The sequence below is a fragment of the Anabrus simplex genome, chromosome 1 (assembly GCF_040414725.1).
Source record: "Anabrus simplex isolate iqAnaSimp1 chromosome 1, ASM4041472v1, whole genome shotgun sequence".
NCBI classification, from domain to species: domain Eukaryota; kingdom Metazoa; phylum Arthropoda; class Insecta; order Orthoptera; family Tettigoniidae; genus Anabrus; species Anabrus simplex.
Window position 1 is genome coordinate 1,585,131,645 of NC_090265.1, and position 25,747 is coordinate 1,585,157,391.

Here is a 25,747-nt window from a genome sequence, read left to right on the forward strand (position 1 = left end):
TTTGACCAAACAATAATCAAATAAGTACTGTTGAATTTTTAACCAACATGAATGAACTTTATTTCATCATCATAATTATATGTTTTAATCTTCGTGCCATTTTATCATATCTTTTAGCTTTTATATCATCATAACATCAATGTATTTTAATTGTCTTGCCATTTTGTCAAATTTTAGCTGAAGATGTTCCATAATCGGAACGAAACATGTACTGGAGATTATATGGTTTATGGTATGTAATTAATAAACCTATTATATAGAAATTGATAAGTATTGGAAGGTGGGAACCTACTCATAACTTAACCTTAGTTATTACAATATCTGGTAAATATATATCTATTAAATTACTTAATTCTATTCCTTTCTTTACGATACTTCTACAGTTCAACACTAACAATTTTATGTCATCCCTACCTGATTTCCAGTTCCCTGTTCCATTATCACCGCTCCCTAGGCCATCTCGTTTCCCTGAATGTACCTCCCTATTACCCTTCCAAACAAATTTCCTAACTTATATGTACCACTGCGGTTTAAATGAAGGCCATCTGAGCGCAGATCCCTATGTCCTACCCACCCATTAGGATCTAGAAATTTCACTCCCAGTTTCCCACATACCCACTCCATAGTCTCATTTAAGTTAAATCCCCAATCACCCTCCAGTCAGTATCCCTCCTACACAGTATTCCACTAATAACAATCTCCGCTTTCTTAAACTTCACCACTGCTGCATTTACCAGATCCCACACATCTCCAACTATGTTGGTACTTATATCAGCTTGCCTTACGTTGTTGGTACCAACGTGAAACACTACCACCTTCTTCTTCACCTCCTCCCTCTCTTCTACTTTCCTCAACCTAATTCCTGGATACCATTCTACCCTGGTTCCTTTTCCTCCGTGTCTGGTTGATGGAATTTCTTTGTTTTACACAACTTATAATGAAATCCGTGTATTGCAAAGCGTGTAATCATGTGGCAGAGCTCATAACCTCCTGCTTGCCAGTCTTTGTAAACCATTGCGTCCGTCGAGTAAAATTCGCTCCTTATGTCTCTCTTCTTTGCTCGTAATTTCTCTATGAACTGTAGATATGTTGGTGTAGTTGGTAGTGGTAGATGACAACGGACATCTTCTACATAGAAAGGTTCGCGAATTAACTCATATACAAGCCTTGAAGGTTTATACTTCGAGACACACAGTGCCTTTTTCAGAAACGTAGCTTTCACTTTTTCTAATTGCTCGAACTGTTTCATTTTTAGATGCGGCCATACAATTTCTAATCCATAGGTGATCTCTGGTGACACTTTGAGGTCAAATAGTTTCAGGGCTGTTTTGATAGACAACTTATTCAAATTCTGTATGTCGTTGATGGCTCTGATTGCTGCATTTGTCCTGTAACTGATGTGGGTAGAGAAAACATTACCTCTAGTTTGTAGTGTGACCCCCAAATACTTGAAGTTCGATACATTCTTTAGAGGTCTCCCGTGTATATGAAACTCTGATGCTTTACCTCCTTTCCTAAATGTCATTGTTACTGTCTTTTCCTCATTTAACTGAAGTTCATTCTCTTCTGTCCATTTCACCAGCGCGTCAAGTGTCTCTTGCAGTTTCTCGCTGGACCTCGAGGCAATCACGATATCGTCTGCATACATATATATGCTTGTTTCTTCAGGGATTACTTCTGCAATGCCCGCCGTAGCAATTATAAATAGTAGTGGGCTTAGTGGATCCCCTTGTAGTACACCGGTGGTTTGTTGAATTGGGTTGGACTTCGCTATTCCGTCACTAATTCCTATGCAGTTTGAGGCCAGTATGTTCTGAATTAGTCGTTTGAGACTTGCATTGCTTCTCATTAATCTGTCTAGTTTCTCCATTATACTTTTTTCGGCTGATAGAGTCGAAGGCTTTGGAGAAGTCGACGAAGATGGTATACAGCTTGCCTCCCGCTCTAGTTGTACCTGCTTCAATATCATCCAGTAGATACTTGATGGCCTGAAACGTGTTCCTCCCTCTTCTAAAACCGAATTGTTCTTCTGGTAGTTTGGAATCGACTTCTCTAGTAAGGCGTTGACATAAGAGTTTTGTTAGGATCTTTAGCATCGTACATTCGAAAGCGACGCCTCTATACGCGTTTGGATCTTCAGTGCTTCCCTTTCCCTTATAAGATCATTTTGACTGTGGACTTTCTCCAGCTGCTTGGAATCGTTCCTTGCCTAAGGCATTGGTTCAAGACATATGTTATTGCTTCTTTTAGTGTCGGGAAAGCAATTTTGATGTGTTCATTGTAGATATTATCCGGACCGCAAGCCTTATTATTCTTGGAGCTGTTTATAGCATTTTCGACTTCCTTGAATGTAAACCGTTCAGTGTCTAGGTCTTTTTCTCCCGTGGGTGTTGCGGGGGGTGCGCTACTTCATTCGCTGGCCTGATCTCCTTTTCACTTATGTTCTTCCCTATATCTACTTCTGCCTCCCTTCCGCGGTTTCTTGAGGAGTTGTTCTCTACGAATATCAACTTCATATATTGCTTCATATCTTCAATATCTTTCATCATTCTGAACAGAGTGCTCTCATAATTTCCCAAGCTTTTCATCTTTGCTTTACATTCATCACATACCCATGCCACTTTGCAGTTAGTTCGTTTTAAAGTATCGAATTCCGCCTGCGTTAAACCAGCACATTTCTTATGATGCCAAGTTTCGCATCCTTCGCATTCCACCGAATAGCAATCACTATCAAAATCGTTCTTGCAGGTTCTGCAGAAACCCTTTAGATCGCTCTGTGTAGCTATTTCTGGCATGTTGAAAACTCTCTAAGTGGCCGTGGCTACGACGACAAACGAAACAAAATGGGTGCCAGTTAGGGCAAAGCTAATGATCAGTTATAAACGAGTTACCCTCTAAATAGTAATATCTGTGTATCGATTGTAGTAAAAACAAGATGGATTACACTTCAGTAAAATGAATCGAATGTCCCATCACTACTGTTCTGTGCTCAATGGTGAATATAACTCTACCGTACAATTCTTTGCAGCTGAAAAATTCATGCTTCATGCATAGAAAACCTCATCTAATGCTGTCTCTAATCTACTCCGTATAATCTTGTGACACTGAACGCACGCAGCCCTTTTGATACTGTGAAGAGTCTGTCCAACATCTCCATCAAAATCAACTTGTACAAAAATACAATGGTATTAATATAAAAACACCTATATCTAACCTATTCTATCCCTTATTCCCATCTAATTGAAATATGAACACTTAGCACGGGGCCTAATCATGCAGGCAGCCCTGAACGTATTTAACTTTACTAAAACAAAGCAAAGCAAATACCGCAATGGCTTACATTTAATATTTATTTAACTGACTTGAGAAAAACCTATACTAGTGTATGAATGTTACTTCACATGCTTATAGAAATTAAGGACTTAACTTAGCAGCCATCTCTCCACCAGCAACGAATAACATGACAACTATGTCATGCTTGCTTAGCCCATGGTAACAGCAGTCAGCACGAGGTTGATGGTCGTCACTTTGAGTCCTGGATGGTTGTCGTCTGCTTGATCCTGGAATTGTCTGGAATGGTGATTTGCTTCAAACATCTGTTTCACCCCTTAGCGTGTCGTACACAGGATTTCAAACTCAGTTTTAGTTCTGACCGCCTACGCACAAATTTCAGTCCCGATCTCTACGTCGCTAATTATGGAAGCTAGCTCAGTTGAAATCAGTCCTTCACAGCGGTTAAACTTTACACGGCTCGCACACGTTGCTATCACGGTCAGCGCAATAAATGTTTGTGTTATTTGATATTTTTATTAGCTCTTGTGAGCTAACTCACGGCGATTGAATAATAGTCTTACTATAGTTTCTAATACGTTCGTGAATTACATCATGCCGCACTTGGAATTTCAAAACAACGAATGAGTATCAACTGAGGAACTGACTATCAATGAGTTTCTTTTTTTTTTTTTTGCTAGGGGCTTTACGTCGCACCGACTCAGATAGGTCTTATGGCGACGATGGGATGGGAAAGGCCTAGGAGTTGGAAGGAAGCGGCCGTGGCCTTAATTAAGGTACAGCCCCAGCATTTACCTGGTGTGAAAATGGGAAACCACGGAAAACCATCTTCAGGGCTGCCGATAGTGGGATTCGAACCTACTATCTCCCGGATGCAAGCTCACAGCCGCGCGCCTCTACGCGCACGGCCAACTCGCCCGGTCAATGAGTTTCTGTAACACGACTGAGCGAATAAGACTAACTGAATTAGACACAATGAGACTAACAGAATGAGACACAATGAGTGCTGTGAATCACTGAGATGCGAATGAGACTAACAGAATGAGCGTCACTGAATGATAAAGCTTCCCCTCCTTGAAGCAACCTTTTATAGCCTTAAGAGGAAGTCATGGTCGAGGTAATTCCCCGCCTAACAGAGAGTTCTCCTTTGTATCGGCCTACCAGATGTTAACGGCCCCTCCTGCCAATACTCATTTCCCTCAATTGAGCACAAGTAAACAATATTATCGACTCCTGGCATTTGATAATTCTGTTCTTAATTAAGTGTAGAGTCAGATCTGTGGAATTTAGCTCAGTGGCGGATTTATTGATTGAAATTCAGGTGATTCCAGCCCTGGGAAAGAGAAGTTTGTCAACCTGTGACAATTGTTCTGTAGATCCCCCGTTATGTCATCCCATCCAGGTTGCAGCGGTTGGGCTTGGTGATATAGTAGGCGTTTGCATGACTGAATTTACAGCTTGCAGCTCAATTCCAACTCGAGGAATTCGTTCCTTCTGGACCAACATGGGGTTCTCATGGCCTATGGTACGGCCATCCAGGGTTCCTGCCTTCACTCCCTGAGACTGACGCATTGAATAAAATTATGCCACAGTGTTCTAATAAATAAATTGAGGCATGTTACAATATGGCTCAACACACATTTTGTTTTCAGAAAGTCCACTTAATAGTGGGGAGGTGGGGGCAGGTGTGAAGAGAAGTGAAGGAGTTTTTTTGTGGATACATATATCTCAAAAATTGAAGATGTTACAGATGTGAAACTCGGTGCTTAGAATATCCTTTAAAAATAAAGCAGCACCTATTCTTTGTTTTTGGAAAATCCACTTAAGGGGGTGAAAAGAATTGAAAAAGCAGGTGAATTTTTAAAATAAGTATATCTACAGTATCTCTCATAAATTAACATGTTACAGACATTAAAAATGGTATTTGGAATCTCCTTTAAATATAAACAAACACTTATTTTTGTTTTTGGATAAGAGACTTAACTCATTGGCATACTTTGACGCCTTGCCAAGCGTCCGCACGTGCAGTGACCATTCATACACAGACGCCTGGCAGGTGGTCTGCTGGGAGGTAAGCTTTCTGCAACTATTTCAAGCTTTCTGTCCATAGATGGCATGACGTGCAGTATATTTTCTGTAAGCTGAGAAGCTGCTCTCTCTGTTGAAATTGGAATGAACATCATAGATGTTCCAAGTAGGGTGATTATCCGCTTGATAATCAGCAGAAATGGCTGGCCCAAGTAAACATTGTATTACAAGAAATAAAATCAAACATATATCATGGGATAGTCAAAGTGAATTGGACAGTGATGTAGTTTTAGAAGATTAATAAATTTTATTTAGTAGCAGGGAAAATTATAGCAGCATAACAAAAAATTTGACATTACAGTGATGATGTGTTTTAAAGTAATGATGATAATGAAGTCCATCCTGCCTACAAAAAGACAAAAGGAAGGTGACTGAGAATGGAGTAAAACAGGTGATGAACCATCCAATTATGATTTTATATGAAGTTCTGGAACAAAACCCATCATAAACAAGATCCTCTCCTCTACTAATTTCTGAACATGTGATTCACAATTATTTATGGGATGAGATAGTTACTGAAAGAAACAGTTTTGCCAATCAGTTATCCACAGAGAAAAATCCCAACTCACCCTCTATGAGTTCATTGGGAACATTTCACAAGACTTATAAACCTAAACCATGCCGTGAATGTGTTGAATGCAAGACCGTCAAAAAAAGTAATGAGATACGACTGTGAAAGTAATGGTGGCTTTGCATTTCCAGGAGTCTTTTAGGGTGTTTTACACGATTAAAACTTACAAATTGTTCTTCTGGGTGCTGCACTTCATCACATCAAACAAGGACATGATTAAAATTCAGTATGTCGTGGATTACATATATAAATCTTAGTAGTGTAAAACTGTATCTTATGCTTGAAAAAAATGGTACACATGCACATGCTCAGTACATTAAAATGAGTATGTCAATGGGTTAAAGGGGGTGAGAATAAGGGAAGGAGTTGAATTCTGTTTATGAGGGTACTTATATTCCAAAAACAGAAGATGTTACAGATGTGAAAATTGGTATTTGAAATCTCCTTTAAAATTAAAGAAACAAGTGTAATTATTTTTTTTAATCCTCTTAAAGAGGTAAATGAAATGGCGTATGGCTTTTAGTGCCGGGAGTGTCCGAGGACATATTCGGCTCGCCAGGTGCAGGTCTTTTGATTTGACTCCCGTAGGCGACCTGCACGTCGTGATGAGGATGAAATTATGATGAAGACGACACATACACCCAGCCCCAGTGCCAGTGAAATTAACCAATGATGGTTAAAAATCCCGACCCTGCCGGGAATCGAACCTGGGACCCCTGTGACCAAAGGCCAGCACGCTAACCATTTAGCCATGGAGCCGGACTCTTAAAGAGGTGATAAGAACTGAAAAAGCAGGTGAATTTTTGAAATGAGTACAGTATATCTCAAAAACTTAACATGTTACAGATGTAAAATTTGATATTTTTTTATTTCTTTTAAAATTAAAGGAACATGGGTTTTTTTTTTTCGGAAAAGCTACTTAACAGGGGTGCAAAGAAGTGAAAAAGGAGTTGAATTCCTTTTATAAGGATACGTATATCTCAAAAACTGAAGGTGTTACAGACGTGAAACTTAGTATTTTGATTTTTTTAAAAGCAACACATTTTTTTGTTTTTTGGAAAATCCACTTAGATGAGTAAGAAGGAGTAGGACTGTTAAAGGGGTTGAATTCTTTTTATGGAGATACTTATACTGTACCTTAGATGTTACAGATGTGGAATAGGCATTTGGAATCTCCTCTAAAAATAAAAACACATGCTTTTTTGTTTTTGACCTGAGAGAGCACTGTTTCTCACATGTGCAGATCTACGTCGCATGTTCCAGAATTAGCTCTGCCAGTACCCTGGCCATCTTAGCACCAAAATGCAATACCACAAACATGACTTAAAAAGAGATTCTGGGGTAACAAACTCTCTTTTTTGGTGAGTTTTATACTTTCAGGATTTTCAGATCGTATCTTACTGCAGTACCGAGGAACGATTATTTTTATCAAATTACGAAATCCACATGAGCAAAGCCGCGGGTAATGGCTAGTTGCTTCATATAAGGCTTGAAGACACTGTGGTTAACAACTTTGTGTGCTATGCGAAGTCTGCGTGATGACCTGCGCAGATGAATAGTTGACTCAGAATAATCCATCTTACGAGTTTAGTATGTCCATTATATATGTTGATGATTTTTACTAGTTTGTAGACTAAATACAGTATAAAGAATACCTTAAAAATCTCCTCAAAATACTGTAACCAGTTCACATCCTAGGCTCCCAATTTTTCTAAACCTCAGAAAGCTATAATATTGTTTACTTGTTTGTTCTACTATTACTTCTTGTTTCCAGAGCATGAAACTGAGGGGGAAAAAAGAACCATAAAAATTAAAGAATATCAGGTTTAATAAAGAATATCAGAAAACTATACAGTTTACATTGTGCACTGATGAGAGGGCCATTATTTCTACGGTAAATGTTAGAGGGTACAAAAACAAGAGGAATGTCCAAGACAGCAAATGCAAGTTGTTCATAATTACAATGTAGAAAAGAGTTTCTTCTTCAAGAACGATAATTATATACATTGACAGTTAAATCACCTGTCTATCTTTAACTAGGAAGGTTACAGCACCAACAGAAATCTTTACAATCTCTCTCTTTTAGGAATAAGCACGCATCTCATTATTATAAACCATCTATCTGGCATTGCTCAATCAATTGCATAAGTTCCTCTTGGTACAATACATGTTTCTCTCCATGAGTAATTCGTAAAATGCGTTCAGCTTCACTGAGTCGGTCTCGAGCAGTCTTCAAATCCAACAGGTAAAGGCTGATCTTGCCCAACTTCAGATAGAAGATACCAGTCAAGGGATGGCAATCACCATAGTACTGTCTGAAAGATAAATCATCATACTCACTGCTTACTATTCTTAGGTGAAACTTTCAAATGGAACATATAAAGCAACTGAACTGGAATGTCAAATACAATGTAGTGTCATGTTATTATTTGTTTAGAAGATATAGATTCCAGGAATTTTACAAAGCTGACAGGGGAGCTTTTCTATAACTAATACTTTATCTGTTAAAATAAAATATAATAATAATAATAATCCCATAATTTTCTATTAATTTCATCCATCTTTTTTCCAGCATCCACAACATCCAAATTTATTGGTAATACCAATCCTTGGATTTGGAGATGAAAATCTCTGGACAGGCATTTCTGACATTCTTAAGATTAATAATAATAATAATAATAATAATAATAATAATAATAATAATAATAATAAGAAGAAGAAGAAGAAGAAGAAGAAGAAGAAGAAGAATTATGCTATTGGTTTTACGTCCCACTAACTATTTTTATGGTTTTGGAGATGCTGAAATGCTGGAATTTTGTCCTTCAGAAGTTCTTTTACATGCCTGTAAATCTACCAATATGGAACTGATATAATTAAGCAATTTCAAATAACACCGGACTGAGCGAGGACTGAACCAGCGCTTGACCCGTCTGAACCACTCAGCCTGGCATCTCTCATCTTTAGGATTGTCCAACTGTCTTGCTTACATGAGATATTACAGACTGGGACAAAGAAAAATAAAAGGCACAACATCTGGACTGCATGCCAGGTGATGTAACAATTCTGTTTCATTTAATTAATGTAGATTCTGTTGGATTATCTTTGCTCTAAGGGCTGAAGCAATGTCTGACTGTTGTCTGGTGTACTTTCTATTGACAAAAGCTGGATAATTTGCCTAAAAAGTTTTTAAACTCGACTCAGATCCTCAGAGAACTCAGTGTTGTGCTATACTACCAAAGGCATATGACATCAAATGCAGAGCACAGCTTTTTCGTCAAAAGCAACTTGAACCCACTGACAGGTTCTTTTTCACAAAGTACCCCCTGTGGGTGGAGGTCATTAGAATACATTCACAGTATCCCCAACCTGATCTAAGAGGTGACTACAAGGGTAGCCTCCATGGGCTCTCAACTTTAAAGTGTGGGTTGGTGACCACAGGGACATCAGCTGTGTCTGGCATTGCTTCCACTTACTTGTGCCAACCTCTCTGCTTTCATATTTCCTATCCAACTTTCTTTGGTCAGCTCTTGTTCTCCTCCAGCCCCAATGGAACCTTTCATTTTCATGCCCCTTTCCCCTTCTCGCTTCTTTTGACTGCAGCTGCATTATTCCTGAGTATGGCTGCCCAGTTGTACTTAAAACAGTAATAAACACCTTTGCACAAAGTACTCACTGCACACTTTACTCAGGTTATGTGAATAACTGCTCACCTGGGAGATTGAGAAGCTGTTTATAGATTTTGACTTGTTGCTTAGCCTGAGTAGTGATCAGTACCTATGGACCTACTTGCTTATTTTTGTAGAGTTGGAGGAAATATGGAAATACCAAGATTTACAGACAATTTATAGCAAGTGGCTGTTCTTTGAACACAATGTGCAGAACTTTTCTTTTTATAATTGACTGTTATCCTGAGTGAGGCTTGTCTTTAAGGTTGTTATTCAAATAAAGGAACTGCCAGAATCAGTTCAAAATTATTCTTATATTAACTATCCCTGTATCTATTATCTCATATATTTCTTCAGCTGCAAACTTCAAATTCAATACCTGTTCTCCAAAATAATAATAATAATAATAATAATAATAATAATAATAATAATAATAATAATAATAATAATAATAATAATAATAATAATAATTTAAAAAAACCACTTGAATTGCCATTCCTTTTTTTGCACATATCCTGTGTAGAGGCACCTGCTTGTGGCGAAATTTACTGCCTCATTTTATCAATTTAAAAAAGTTATTTCGGTATATTTTTTGTTATTTTACTTTACTTCATCAGTAATTTTGCTAAATTTTATTTGTTAGTAATTTTGCTAAATTTTATTTCCACTTTTCAGGAATAAAAGTTAAACCAAAAGATAGCTGATAGCATATTTGCAGTAAAACATCATATTTAATTTTTATATATGTAAAAGAAACATGAGAGTTACGTTTCTGCTCAAAACATATATTATATCAAAAATTGGATGTTTGGACAAATTTTGTCCTGCCACTTTGGGAGAAATAAAACTGGCCTGGAAAATATTTGTAAGATTGACACGGAATTGACCCTTGTTAATGAACAGGAGAACTGTCCATCATAGGAAACGCTGGAAACCGTGATTTTGACGCACCAATAGGTTGCCGTCACATGTCTGCGTGAGCACATCTCCCACATACGTTGCTGTGTCATTATGAGAGAGTAACTGAGTGAGAGGAGCAGATGTGTTTCTTGACCAACTGAACGCAACACAAAATAGAGCTCATGATAAAACAGCGCATGTTTATTGTCAAGTGTTATACAACGTACAATTCGTGGAAATCCTCTGCGGATCTGTTTGCACAGGAGTTTAAAACTGGAAGGGTTTTGGCAAAACCTCCAGCAAAGTCTGCAATGCAAAACTTAGTGGCAAAATGGCATGAAACGGGATCTGAAGTGAATGAAAACCGTAACTATCTGAAAAGAGTTTGAACACCAGAAAACATTGCTCGAGTGAAGGAAAGCCTGGAATGAAGTCTGACTAAATCGCAATGCCCTTTATCTCTGCAAGCAGGAATTAAGACACACACAATAGTGAATACATCCCACCACATACGAAAGGCATCTGCCCATAAAACTGGGCTTAATCCACATTAGTGCTGACCCCAAGTAATTGTAATAATAATAATAATAATAATAATAAGAAGAAGAAGAAGAAGAAGAAGAAGGAGAAGAAGAAGAAGAAGAAAGCTTCAACAGTCAAAGCCATTGTAATGGATACCTGCAAAGTATCCGTGGTTTTCCGTGGTTTCCCATTTTCACACCAGGCAAATGCTGGGGATGTACCTTAATTAAGGCCATGGCCGCTTCCTTCCCAATCCTAGCTAGTTCCGGTCCCTCCGTCGCCATAAGATCTATCTGTGTCAGTGCAAGGTAAAACAAATTTTTTAAAAAAATCTATGGAATTTCCAAAGGTCCCGTATATATTAACTGGTTTCTTCTTCTTGTGCAAATAATACTAGGCCAAAAATACTCTCTATGTTGTCGAGTACATAATAATAATAATAATAATAATAATAATAATAATAATAATAATAATAATAATAATAATAATAATAATAATAATAAACACCTTTAAAGTCCTATAGTTACTAGGGAACTGACCAAAAGAGCTACGTATTTGCTGCATCAGGTGTCAACACTTCATATCACGCCATGCTCGACACAAATCATATGGTGCTGGCTTGGGGATTCCTGCGGCCTGTGACCAGAAATGTGAATATACATATGATAGGGCAATAGCCACAAGGAACTCAAACATAACAAGCACTGAATCCACACTCACAACAGATCTGAGTGTTCTAGGTGCCTATTTCTGCAAATGGAGACTCCAACCAAGTATGACCAAGAATTAAGTTTGTTCTGTCCATCTGAACAACCGCATGACTGACATGGATTTCAGAGTGTATTTTGAGAACGTCCTTTTATCCCACAATCCATATCCCAAGTATCTGGTTGTTACTTTGGATAGAATGTTATCCTTCACACACGATTTGCTGAAGACTGCTGCAAAGCAGAGATCCAGAAACTATACGGAACAACATGGGGCTCTAACGGTTCAACTCTTCGCTTTTTAGCTATTGGTCTTGTTCAATCTGCAGCTGAATATTGCACCCCTGTGTGGTTAAACAGCCCTTACATCAGGAAGATTAATGCTAAAATCAATAAAACAATGCAATTGATCTCTGGTACCATTAAGTGCACCCCTACTCAATTGCTTCCAGTTCAGAGTTATATCCCTCCACCTCATCAGCGCAGGTGTAATGTTCTGGTCAAAGAGTAATGCAAGATACTCCAAAATCAACATCTTCCTATTCATCTGACATATCTGATGCTTGTCTAACCAGACTTCGTTCAAGACAGCCTCCTATGAAGACAGCTGCGTGACAAATCAGTGAGAACTTTATATGGTGTGACAGTGGTCCCAAGAGTGGAAGACTTTCACTCCTCAGGAGTTTCAAGACATGCCATCAGTTACCTCTAATGTTCCTAGATTTGACCTACCTCACAGTATATGGTCAAAACTAAACTGGATCAGGACCAACTCTGGAGTCTGTGCAGACTCTCTCTTTAAGCGGAACAGGTTAATAATAATGTTATTGTTTTTACGTCCCACTAACTACTTTTTGATGGTTTTTGGAGACACCGAGTGTCGGAATTTGGTCTCGCAGGAGTTCTTTTACATGCCAGTAAATCTACAGACACGAGGCTTATGTATTTGAGCACCTTCAAATACCACCAGACAGAGCAGGATCGAACCTGCCAAGTTGGGGTCAGAAGGCCAGCGCCTCAACCGTCTGAGCCTCTCAGCCTAACGGGAACAAGTTATCTTCTTCAACGTGAGACTGTGGAGCCGACAGACAAACACTGAAGCACATCATTCAAAATTGTCCCGTAAGACCATATGAAGGAGACATCAAGGATTTTACCTCTAAACCACATTTTGAACTTAGATTTTAGGTTGTGATCAACTCTGTTATATTTTTTGTTTCGTTTGCTATAAAATGTACGTGTGTACCATACGATTTATAATATTGGTATGACATCTCTCTTTGTTCCAGGTTTTGGGTATATTCTGGTTTTTATTTTTTATAGGAGACTATCAATGAGTACATGGTTGAAACCATAGTGAAGTCTCTGAGGCTGATGGATCTGGTAAATTAACATTCTGTTATGCACTGTAGGTTTCTGTGTACTTTGTTGATATGAGTGAGTTCATTTACACACATCAACAGAAGTTTTGCATCACTCATCTATTATATAGTTCATGGCATTAAAAACAAAACTTGACTATGATTCCTGATTTAAAAGGGCAATAATTTCAGCTCACCAAACCACAACATCAAAAAGATAATTCTGTATAAGGAAATGTAATTTGTTTCATATGGGCAGTTTGCATGTTAATTATCTTCTTCTTCTTCTTCTTCTTCTTCTTCTTCTTCTTCTTCTTCTTCTTCTTCTACTACTACTACTACTACTACTACTACTACTACTATGGCTATACAGTTTACTGTAAACTTTAGCCTCTTCAAGAACTTTCCGCTACTTATCTCAATCCAACACTAAATATTTCCAATTTCTATAGCCCATTCCCAAAGACCATCTGTCAATCCATCCGGCTCTCAGTCAACCTCGACCTCTCTGTCCCCCTGGATTTCCATTTAATATCATTTTAGGTCCCGCCTGTTGCCATTTCTTGATAGATGCAGTATTTTTGTCTGTCTCTTGGCACAGGCCAGAGCAAAGTGTAGCTTCCACTGAAGTCCCAGTCTCATCCATGGCTGTGACAATATGGAAGCTGCTGGGGTATGGGTGGTGCTGAGTAATGACATTTGGGGCACAACTAGTGTCTGAGTGTTATGAAAGGTGTTGCTCATAGGATCAGTCGTGCTGCAGTGGCACCTTCTGGTCCAGTGAGGAAAGCAATGGCAAACTACCACACTCCTCATCTTGCCTAGTACGCCTCATTTGGGCTCTGCCATTGGTTTTTGCAGTTTCCCTATAACTGCATAGCCTTTGGTGGTGCTATTTGAGGATCCAACCAGCCTCTGGGCTGATGACCTTACAGACAGACAGACAGACAGACAGACAGACAGACAGACAGACAGACAGACAGACAGACAGACAGACAGACAGACAGACAGACAGACAGACAGACAGACAGACAGACAGACAGACAGACAGACAGACAGACAGACAGACAGACAGACAGACAGACAGACAGACAGACAGACAGACAGACAGACAGACAGATCTGTTTAGGTACTTCCATATCACTCATCCGTGCTACGTGCCTGGTCCACTTCAATGTGGCTGAATCTTTATAAATGGTGTACAATTCATGATTGTACCTTCTCCTCCTGGTTCATCTTTCACAGACTGGGCCGATGATTCTTCAAAGTATCTTTCTTTCGAAGGCATCCAGCATTCTGGCATCTTTTGCTGTTAATGGGCAAGTTTCAGAGGCAATTGTAAGCACAAGTCTTAGAAGCGTTTTGTAGATGGTTAATTTCTGAGTACGATTCAAGAGCCTTGAGGAGAGAAGTCTTGTTAGAGCAAAATAGGCTCTATTGGTTGCTATTAATCTCTGTTTAATTTCATAGGAGGTATCATTTAACCCTGCTGTTCTGTTCGGGTCTATATGACCCGAAATGAATATACACGTCATTTTTCATACTTTAAATACCAATATATGTTTATGAAACTCTGCGACTTTGTCTGAAAATAGAAGAGTAGCACACGTTTAAAAGGTTTTTTAAATATTTTAAGTAGTTTGGGCAAAAACTGTAATAGTTACATATGTAACGTTCAGGTCATTGTGACCCGACACAAATATTATTACTGTTATTCGGATTTATTTTTAAAGAATGGAAATGTTGAACTTTGTTCTCTTATATGTTATGGGAATAGTGGTTTTTAGCACTCCAACTTACTCTCAACAATCAACTAAGCCTCCATGCGTTTACAAAAACGGGCTTGTTTCTTGCTCTTCCTAGGAAATCATAATTAGCAGCTCTCAATAATCTGAGTGCTTTGTTTCTGATCAGATTGAACTGTGACACCATGGGGATTAGACCATTGACTGACGATGAGTTGGAAGAATTAGTAAGTGCCTAGGCAGATGAAGAAGCACTTTCTGAGTTCGATGATCATGTCAGTAATGCATCTGAAAGAGTGTGTTCTAATGACAATTATAACAGTTAACAGCGTGTAAAAAATAGTGTAGAGACTTATCTTTCTAAAAATGGGAATATAAAATGGCAGTTTCATCCACCAGCACAACAACGCCACTTACCAGCTTCGGACATTATCTAGAGTACCCCTGGAGTTAGCAGGCAATCGGACTGGTACCAGAAAGAAATGGGGGAATGAGGGTAGTATTTGATCTCACTTTTGAGTTACATAGTCAGAATATCATGTGTGAAAACTTGTTTACGTCATACAATTTTAGACAGCTGGTCCTGAAAATAAAATTTATTATTTTCGGAACTATACGGAAAAATAAGCTGGAGTTTCCACATAAAGTGACCTACAAGGAGGTACTAGTTCTTCACTTTACTTCACAAATGACACTACTGTGGCCAATTATATTCCTAAAATAAATAAGAATGTTGTACGTATGAGCACTCTCCACTATGATGAGGAAATCAGTGACAGGGTTGATAAGAAGCCAAAAAGAATTTTGGACTTTAATTCAACCAAAGGGGCTGTAGACATGCTTGATCAGCTATCAGGTACATATACATACAAGCGAAAAACCAAAATGTGGCCAATGATAGTTTTGTACAATTTTCTTGAAGTCTTTGCTTATACTGTATATCTTATGGACTTAATTGACCCTAAATGGAATACGAGCAAATTGACTAGAAGGAGAATATTCTTCGAAGAACTTGGAAAGTCACTGACAAGAGAACACGTTACGTCAAGAATGGATTTTCCAAGAACATAAGATTCTTTGAGAATGATCAGAAGCATCCAAAAGCCTAAAGATGTGACTGGTGTGTAGGAGTCAGTAACAACAAGAAAATATACGAAATGTGCATGCTGTAAATTCTGCCCGTCAAGCAATGACAATAAAACAAACATGATGTGGAGAAAATGTAGTAAAAATATTTGCAAAACGCATGTCACCTACTTGTGTCCACACTGCAATCAGTAAGAAAAAAGCAAGAAAAGGACTGTAATGTTTTCAAAGCTACTTGTATTGAAAACTGTCTGTTATTTCAAATTTATATGATTATATAAATAGGAAATCTTCTTTAACAATGTTTTGTGTACGATTATTATTATTATTATTATTATTATTATTATTATTATTATTATTATTATTGATATTACTGTCATTATAGTCATAAAAAAGTTATTGGAACAGAACAACAATGTCGATGACTAACAACTGTACAAAAATGTATGTTTTTACAAGATTTCTACAGCATTTCGGTATGTCGGGTCATATTGACCCGAACAGTATATTCGTCAGGTAAATGTGAACAGAACAGCAGGGTTAAATAGGTGACTGTCAATCCCAGATATTTAAACGGCTCAACTCTCTCAAAGGTGTAATTGCCCACAGTTATTGAGGCTGGCATGATCTACATGCTTTCCCAGCAGCCATATATTTAGTTTTCTGCTGGTTGATGTTCAGTCCCATTTTCTTGCTGACCTGTTCAAGGCCGATAAATGTCTCTTCCATTACCTTTCAAGTTCTTACCACTATATATCAACAGCATAACTATCTGCAATGATCTATAGAAAATTGTTCCCCTGAGGAGGTTTTCATCACTCATCACCTTCTCCAAACCAACATTAAAAAGGAGACATGGCAGCGTGTTTCCCTGCCATACTCCATTTTGAATATCTAATGTCTTAGACGTCATTCTTTACTGCTTTGTGTCTCACTCACTGTCATTCTCACCAGCCTTACCAATTTTCCAGGAATTTCCAGTCCAATCATAGCATGATACAATTGCTCTCTGTCTAAACTATCATATGCTGCTGCTTTCTAATCAATGAAGAGGTGATGTGTACCAATCCCAAATTAGACTGTCTTCTCTAAAATTTGCCTTAAGGTGAAGATCTGATCTATACTTGACCTTCCTGGGATAAATCCACATTGATATGACCCAATCTCTCTCTGAACAATTGGGAGAAGTTGGTCAAATAGTATGTTGGAGAACACTTTGTATCCCAGATTAAGTAATGTAATTCCTCTATAGCTATCACACTCAAACTGATCTCCTTTCTAGGACATACAATTCTTTCTTCCCAATGCTGGGGCATTTCATTCTCATCTCACACTGAAGTAACTATTTTTAGGAAAATCTGTTCCAATTCACTGCCACCTTGCTTAAGCAGTTCTGCTGGAATATAATCTGTTCCTGTTGAATTGTTGTTCGTAAATTTCTTCATGGCAGTTCTCACCTCTTCTTGAGTTGGTGGGCCTAGGCCTATATTTTTGTCATGGTAATTTTCTCCTGGCGCATCTATTGAGTCTCTTATCATCATTCTGAAATTGAGGAGTTTATTAAAATGTCGCCACCAGCTTTCACATATCTCATTCCCCTCACTAATAATTTTCCCTGTTTCATCCTTTATCAGGCTAGTTTTGCCACAGAAGGGTTTCCATTTAGCATTTACCTCTCTATAGAATTTCCTCACTTCATTCTGATTCCTCAGAAGCCCCATTTCTTCAATATTTTCCTTCATCTACTCTCTGTTTCTTCTTTGATGGATCTTCTTTTCAATCCTCAGTTTTTCCTCATAGATTTCCATCATTCTTATACAATTTCACACTCAATGTCAAACCATGGAGACCTTGTATACCTTGCTTCAATTCCCAGTGTTTCATTTGCTGACCTCTCCACAACATTTTTAATCATTTCCCAATGATATTCAATGTCGTTGCACTCTTCAGCATTTTCAAGAATCTGTGTTATCCTCTCTTGGTACTGAGTTTTAATTTTGGATGATTTTAGAGCTCTTATATTGCATTTAGGTATGTTGAATTGGGTTTCTTGGAATGCACTGGAAATCCTAGCCCTCATTCGTGCCTGTACAAAGAAATGGTCTGAGTCTATATTTGGGCATCTGAGGCTCCTCATATCCAAAAGATCTGACTTGTACCTTGCATCTGTCAACACATCATCAATCTGCTTAACTATGTTTCAATATGGAAATGTCCATGTTCCTTTAAGTATATCTTTGTGTGGGAACAATGAGCAGCCCACAACCATATTTCTAGATGCTACAAATAATATGAGTCTTGTTTCATTATCATTGCTTACGGTATGTTTGTGGGGTCCAACTGTTGGTTTATCTACCTGTTCCCTTCCCACCTGAGCATTTAAATTGCTATCAAATATTTCAATGTGTTGGCCTGGACAGCCATTATACACACTTTCCATAAGTTCATAGAACGATTCTTTATCTTCTTCCTCAGATTCCTCTGTTGGTGCATGGACATTAATTATAGTGTAATTAAAGCATTTCCCGTTTATCCTGAGTATTGATGGTCTTGGACTAATAGGTGTAAACCCAATTTCAATATGCTTTAGCTGGTGTGTACCATAAATCCTGTGCTGAACTTGTGCTTCTCCTCACTACAGCAATACAACAAACTAGCTTCTCACTTGTACAATTCCACTTCAATCAATCAATCAATCAATCAATCAATCAATCAATCAATCAATCAATCAATCAATCAATCAATCAATCAATCAATCAATCAATCAATCAATCAATCAATCAATCAATCAATCAATCAATCAATCAACTACCGGGCGAGTTGGCCGTGTGGTTAGAGGCGTGCAGCTTTGAGCTCGCATCCGGGAGATAACGGATTCGAACCCTACTGTCGGCAGCTCTGAAGATGGTTTTTGGTGGTTTTCCATTTTCACACCACGCAAATGCTGGGGCTATACCTTAATTAAGGCCACGGCCGCTTGCTTCCCATTCCTAGGCCTTTCCTGTCCCATCATCAATAAGACCTGTCTGTGTCGGAACATACCACTTAAACCTTATAATTCTCATGTTTAGTCCGTATTGAAATGTATGTAAAGACAACCTCACATCGATACAACACTAGAAGCGCAAGTGCCAGTCATTTCAATGCTACCATAGCAACTGATTAACAACATAACAGTCAAAGACATAAATGAGCATACACATAATGTTGTTTTTCTTTAACTGATTTACTTTGTTACAGAAGAAGGGGTAAGTGATTATACACTTACAGTTTTTTTTTTTTTTTTTCCTTTTAAACCCACCTTCTCTTTAATTTTTTTCCTAAGTATTTACTCTCCTCTTGTTACAAACATTACACCACAAGCTCTAATCAACATCAAAATACCTTCAACTTTCACTCCTTTAAGATAAGATAAATAAGACTACAGGCAGTCAAATACCCTTCCTCGCTTCTACAACGTACTTAAAGAAGACTGTTGTCTTATCTTAACATACGAAATTAACATCTTTAACAACTTCAAAAGTCTAGCAGCTTTACTTTTTTCCTTATCCTCCACTAGAAGTGATCAAAAAACATTTCTACTTTATTATAAAGATTAGGCTGTTTATGTTCCAAATTATTTTTCTTACACCCTCAACAAGTATTAGGCACATTAAACCAGGTTCTGTTCAGTGCAGAATATAATCTTGTAGAACTTGTGACATGCAGCTTGATACCACAGTTTTAACCAAGGACATTCTTATAAGATTATGTTAAACAAGCACCTGCATTAGTATCCTCATTTTACGATTTGTAAGAGCAATTAAGATCCTGATTATTCACCTTACAGGTTTGAGATTAAGGCTGAAGATGCCCTTATAATGGGCGAAACATGTCCCCGTAATTAATATGAAAGATTTAATTATTAATTACTAGATCTCACTTTGTACTGAATAGGTGGAAATTAAAACACTTGTAACATTCTTTGTCTTTACATACCACTTAGTCGAGCAGCTCGTCTTCTTTCTCCCAAGTCTTCCCAGCCCAAACTTTGCAACATTTTTGTAACGCTACTCTTTTGTCGGAAATCACCCAGAACAAATCGAGCTGCTTTTCTTTGGATTTTTTTCAGTTCATCAATCAAGTAATCCTGGTGAGGGTCCCGTACACTGGAACCATACTCTAGTTGGGATCTTATCAGAGCCTTATATGCCCTCTCCTTTACATCCTTACTACAACCCCTAAACACCCCGATAATCATGTGCAGAGATCTGTACCCTTTATTTACAATCCCATTTATGTGATTACCCCAATGAAGATCTTTCCTTGTATTAACACCTAGATACTTACAATTGATCCTCAAAAGGAACTTTCAGCCCATCAATGCAGTAATTAAAAGAGCGGACTTTTCCTATTTGTGAAACTCACAACCTGACTTTTAACCCCGTTTATCATCAAACCATTGTCTGCTGTCCATCTTACAACATTATCATTTTGCAGTTGCTCACAATCTTGTAACTTATTTATCACTCTATAGAGAATGATATCATCCACAAAAAGCCTTATCTCTAATTCCACTTCTTTACTCATATCATTTATATACATAACAAAACAGAAAGGTCCAATAATACTGCCTTGAGGTATTCCCCTCTTAATTATTACAGGGTCAGATAAAGCCTCGCCTACTCTTAATTCTCTGAGACCTATTTTCTATTTTGTCTAGTCCAATTGCACTCATTTTTGCCAGTGGTCTCCCGTGATCCACTCTATGAAATGCTTTAGACAGATCAATCGCGATACAGTCCATTTGACCTCCTGAATCGAAGATATCTGCTATATCTTGCTGGAATCCTAAAAGTTGAGCTTCAGTGGAATAATCTTTCCTAAACCCGAACTGCCTTCTATCAAACCAGTTATTAATTTCGCAAACATGTCTACTATAATCAGAAAGAATGCTTTCCCAAAGCTTACATGCAATGCATGTCAAACTTACTGGCCTGTAATTTTCAGCTTTATGTCTATCACCTTCTCCTTTATACACAGGGGCTACTATAGCAACTCTCCATTAATTTGGTATAGCTCCTTCATGCAAACAATAATCAAATATGTACTTCAGATATAGTACTATATCCCAACCCATTGTAGTATATCTGCAGAAATCTTATCAAGTCCAGCCAATTTTCTAGATTTCAACCTTTGTATCTTATTGTAAATATCATTGTTATCATATGTAAATTGTAATACTTCTTTAGCATTAGTCACCTCCTCTATCTGGACATTATCCTTGTAATCAAGAATCTTTACATACTGCTGACTGAATACTTCTGCCTTTTGAAGATCCTTATATACACACTCCCCTTTTGACAGAAATGATTATAGACAACCTATTATTTCTCAGCATTTAAGGATACTTTTATTCTCTGTCCCGCATAGTAGGGAAAATAATAGTAAGCCACCAGCGGTAAAAGTTCATATAACCACATTTCAGCTGAAAATTGTAGTGCCGTATCTTGCCTGCTATATTCGTGTGTTATCTTTCGTGTATATCTATTAGAGCATAGTACTAATAATAATCTGTCTAAGCATTTAGCTTTGTTGGTAATCTTTGAGTACAGTAGTCTTGCAAATTTCATTTCTGTTTGTCCTTAGTAGTGACATACGGTACAGGGATTGTAATTAGGATATGTCAAAACGTAGTTTAAAAATTATTATAGTGTACTGTACAGTAGTATACAAGTAATATACTATTAGAATTTAGTGTGCTTATTTTATTATTGTAAAATATTTGTGTAGTAGTGGTGTAGTAGAGGTATCCGTAGGAACTCTTACTAAAATTCTGTTGTTGTAATTAGGATAGGCTTAATTGCAGTTTGGAATTGTGTAGTTCTTGTGAATTCCTTTTGGTATTCAGTAATTAACAAGCAGTTTTTATCCTGTTAGGGGTTGTAGAATAAAAATTGAAATACGACTAAGTGTAGTAGTATATTATACCTTATTGTCGTGTGATCTTCGAGTATTATCCAGGACAATATATCCCTCCGTTCATTTTTTCTTGCAAATAAGTTATTTTTCCTTTTCTTTTCATTTTTTCCATAAAGAATGGCTAAGGAGTGCAAGTGTACGAACTGCGGGTGTGGCGAGGCATTGAGAGGTATGAGAGAGGAGTTGGAGAGTTTGAGGGAGATAATTAGGATTCTCACAGAAGACAGGAAGGAAGATAGGACTCCCTTAAACAATGTACAGTTTACAGTAGGTGTACAAGAGGGAGGGGAAGGAAAGGGGGGAGTTGTAGAAGATAGGTGGTCTAATGTTCTAAAGGGAAGGAGATTGAAGGCTAGGGGCTCTATTCAGGATCAGAATTCAGGACAGGTGTCTGTGCAAAATCGGTACGAGTCACTCCAGGTAGAACAACAGAGGGAAGATGAAGGACAGGGAATTGTTGCTGAGATGAGCGGAAGTAGGAGGAAGGGAAAAGGTAGGAAAGGGGAATGTAGAGTAGAGGATAGGAAAAGACAGGTGGAACAGGGTCATGGGAAGGAGAAGAGAAGAGGAAATAGCTTCTGCAGCTGTCAGGAAAGATAGGACTGACCAGGAGGGGAGGGGATCAAATGAGGTGGGTAGGGTTGAGGCTATGGTCATGGGGGATTCCATCGTTAGACACGTGGGGAAAGTGTGTATGGAGGAAAGGGAACCAGTGTAGAGTGTTATCCAGGAACAAGGTTGATGCAGATGTTGAGGAAAGTAGAAGAGAGGGAGGAGTGGATGGAGAAGGTGGTAGTGTTTCACGTTTGTACAAACAACGTAAGGCAAGCTGATATAAGTACCAACATAGCTGGAGATGTGCGAGTTCTGGTAAATGCAGCACGGTTGAAGTTTAAGAAAGCGGAGATTGTTATCAGTTGAATACTGTGTAGGAGGGATACTGACTGGAGGGTGATTGGGGATTTAAATGAGACTATGGAGTAGGTATGTGGGAAACTAGGAGTGAAATTTCTAGATCTTAATGGGTGGGTAGGAGATAGGGATCTGCGCTCAGATGGCCTTCACTTAAACCGCAGTGGTATGTATAAGTTAGGAAATTTGTTTGGAAGGGTAATAGGAAGGTACATTCAGGGAGCGGTGATAAGGGAAAGGGAACTGGAAATCAAGTAGGGATGACATAAAAATGTTAGTGTTGAACTGTAGAAGTATTAAAAGGAAAGGAATAGAATTAAGTAATTTAATAGATACATATTTACCAGATATTGTAATAGGAGTTAAATCATGGCTGAGAAATGATATAATGGATGCATAATTATTTACTTTTTTTTTTGCTATTGGCTTTACGTCGCACCGACACAGACAGATCTTATGGTGACAATGGAACAGGAAAGGGCTAGGACTGGGAAGGAAGTGGCCATGGCCTTAATTAAGGTACAATCCCAGTATTTGCCTGGTGTGAAAATGGGAAACCACGGAAAACCATCTTCAGGGCTGCCGACAGTGGGGTTCGAATCCACTATCCCCTGAATACTGGATACTGGCCGCACTTAAGCGACTGCAGCTATCGAGCTCGGTCAAAAATTTCCTCACAATACTGGAAGGTGATAGGAATGGTGGGAGGAGGAGTATTGATTCTGATGAAATACGAATTTGTAAGCTACGAAAAAGTTAAAGATGACATGAAATTCTAGGTGTAAGGCTCATTTCCAAAGATAATAGGCAACTTGATATATTTGGAGTGTACAGACCGGGAAAGGGTAGCGCTGACACGGATTCAGAATTATTTGATAAGATAATCAGCTATGTGGGAAATGACATGGAAAGAAATGTGATTGTAGCGGGAGATCTGAATTTACCAGATGTCAATTGGGAAGGAAATGCGAACGACAGGAAGCATGACCAATAAATGGCAAATAAGTTAATATGGGAAGGACAGCTGATTCAGAAAGTGATGGAACCAATGAGAGGGAAAAATATCCTGGATGTGGTGCTGGTAAAACCAGATGAGCTCTATAGAGAAACCGAAGTAATAGATCGTATTAGTGATCATGAAGCTGTTTATGTCGTAGTTAAAAATAAATGTGATAGAAAGGAAGGTCTTAAAAGTAAGACTATTAGGCAGTACCATATGGCTGATAAAGCAGGCCTGAGGCAGTACATTCCAGGAATAATAAATAACAAGGGGAGTGTGTATGTGAGGATCTTCAAAAGGCAGAAGTATTCTATCAGCAGTATGTAAAGATTGTTGGCCACAAGGATAATGTCCAGATAGAGGAGGAGACTAATGCTAAAGAAGTATTAAAATTTACATATGGTAACAATGACATTTACAATAAGATACAAAAATTGGAAACTAAAAAAGCAGCTGGAATTGATAAGATTTCTGGGGATATTCTAAAGACAATGTGTTGGGATATAGTACCATATCTGAAGTACTTATTTGATTATTGTTTGGTCAAAGGAGCTATACCAGATGAATGGAGAGTTGCTATACTGTAGTAGCCCCTGTGTATAAAGGAAAGGGTGATAGACATAAAGCTGAAAATTACAGGCCAGTAAGTTTGACGTGCATTGTATGTAAGCTTTGGTTATATAAGATTATATAAGACAGGTTTGCAAAATTAGTAACTGGTTTGATAGAAGGCAGTTCGGTTTTAGGAAAGGTTATTTCACTGAAGCTCAATTTGTAGGATTCCAGCAAGATATAGCAGATATCTTGGATTCAGGAGGTCAAATGGACTGTGTCGCAATTGACCTGTCTAAAGCATTTGATAGGGTGGATCATGGGAGACTACTGGCAAAAATGAATGTAATTGGAGTAGGCAAAAAGGTGACTGAATGGGTTGCTATATTTCTAGAAAAGAGAATTAGAGTAAGCAAAGCTTTATCTGACCCTGTAATAATTAAGAGGGGAATTCCTCAAGGCAGCATTATTGGACCTTTATGTTTTCGTATATATAAATGACATGAGTAAAGGAGTGGAATCAGAGGTAAGGCTTTTTGTGGATGATGTTATTCTGTATAGAGTAATAAATAAGTTACAAGATTGTGAGCAACTGCAACGTGACCTTGATAATGTTGTGAGATGGACAGCAGGCAATGGTATGTTGATAAACGGGGTTAAAAGTCAGGTTGTGAGTTTCACAAATAGGAAAAGTCCTCTCACTTTTAATAATTGTGTTGATGGGGGTGAAAGTTCATTTTGGGGATCATTGTAGGTATCTAGGTGTTAATATAAGGAAAGATCTTCATTGGGCTAATCACATAAATGGGATTGTAAATAAAGGGTACAGATCTCTGCACATGGTTATGGGGGTGTTCAGGGGTTGTAGTAAGGATGTAAAGGAGAGGGCATATAAGTCTTTGGTAAGACCCCAACTAGAGTATGGTTCCAGTGTATGGGACCCTCACCAGGAATACCTGATTCAAGAACTGGAAAAAATCCAAAGAAAAGCAGCCCGATTTGTTCTGGGTGATTTCCGACAAAAGAGTAGCGTTACAAAAAAGTTGCAAAGTTTGGCCAGGGAAAAACTGGGAGGAAGAAGACGAGCTGCTCAACTAAGTGGGATGTTTCATGCTCTCAGCGGAGGAGAGATGGCGTGGAATAACATTAGTAGACGAACAAGTTTGAGTGGCGTTTATAAAAGTAGGAAAGATCACAATATGAAGATAAAGTTGGAATTCAAGAGGACAAACTGGGGCAAATATTCATTTATAGGAAAGGGAGTTAGGGATTGGAATAACTTACCAAGGTAAATGTTCAGTAAATTTCCAGTTTCTTTGAAATTGGTCGATTTTCAAGTTGTTCGCTTTAAATTGAAGATACATATATCTACAATCCCCATAACTA

General features: G+C 38.1%; 1 protein-coding gene across 1 annotated transcript in view; it reads right to left on the reverse strand.

Annotated features, from left to right (window-relative positions):
• Window positions 1-7,760: 7,760 nt before the first annotated feature.
• The window catches only part of Smyd3 (SET and MYND domain containing, class 3), a 151,815-nt gene continuing 133,828 nt past the window's right edge, over window positions 7,761-25,747 (reverse strand). Inside the window, exon 9 of the mRNA XM_067138219.2 lies at window positions 7,761-8,265. Within this exon, the coding sequence (XP_066994320.2) occupies window positions 8,058-8,265 (208 nt within the window). The 3' untranslated portion in view covers window positions 7,761-8,057. The remainder of the gene's footprint in view (window positions 8,266-25,747) is intronic.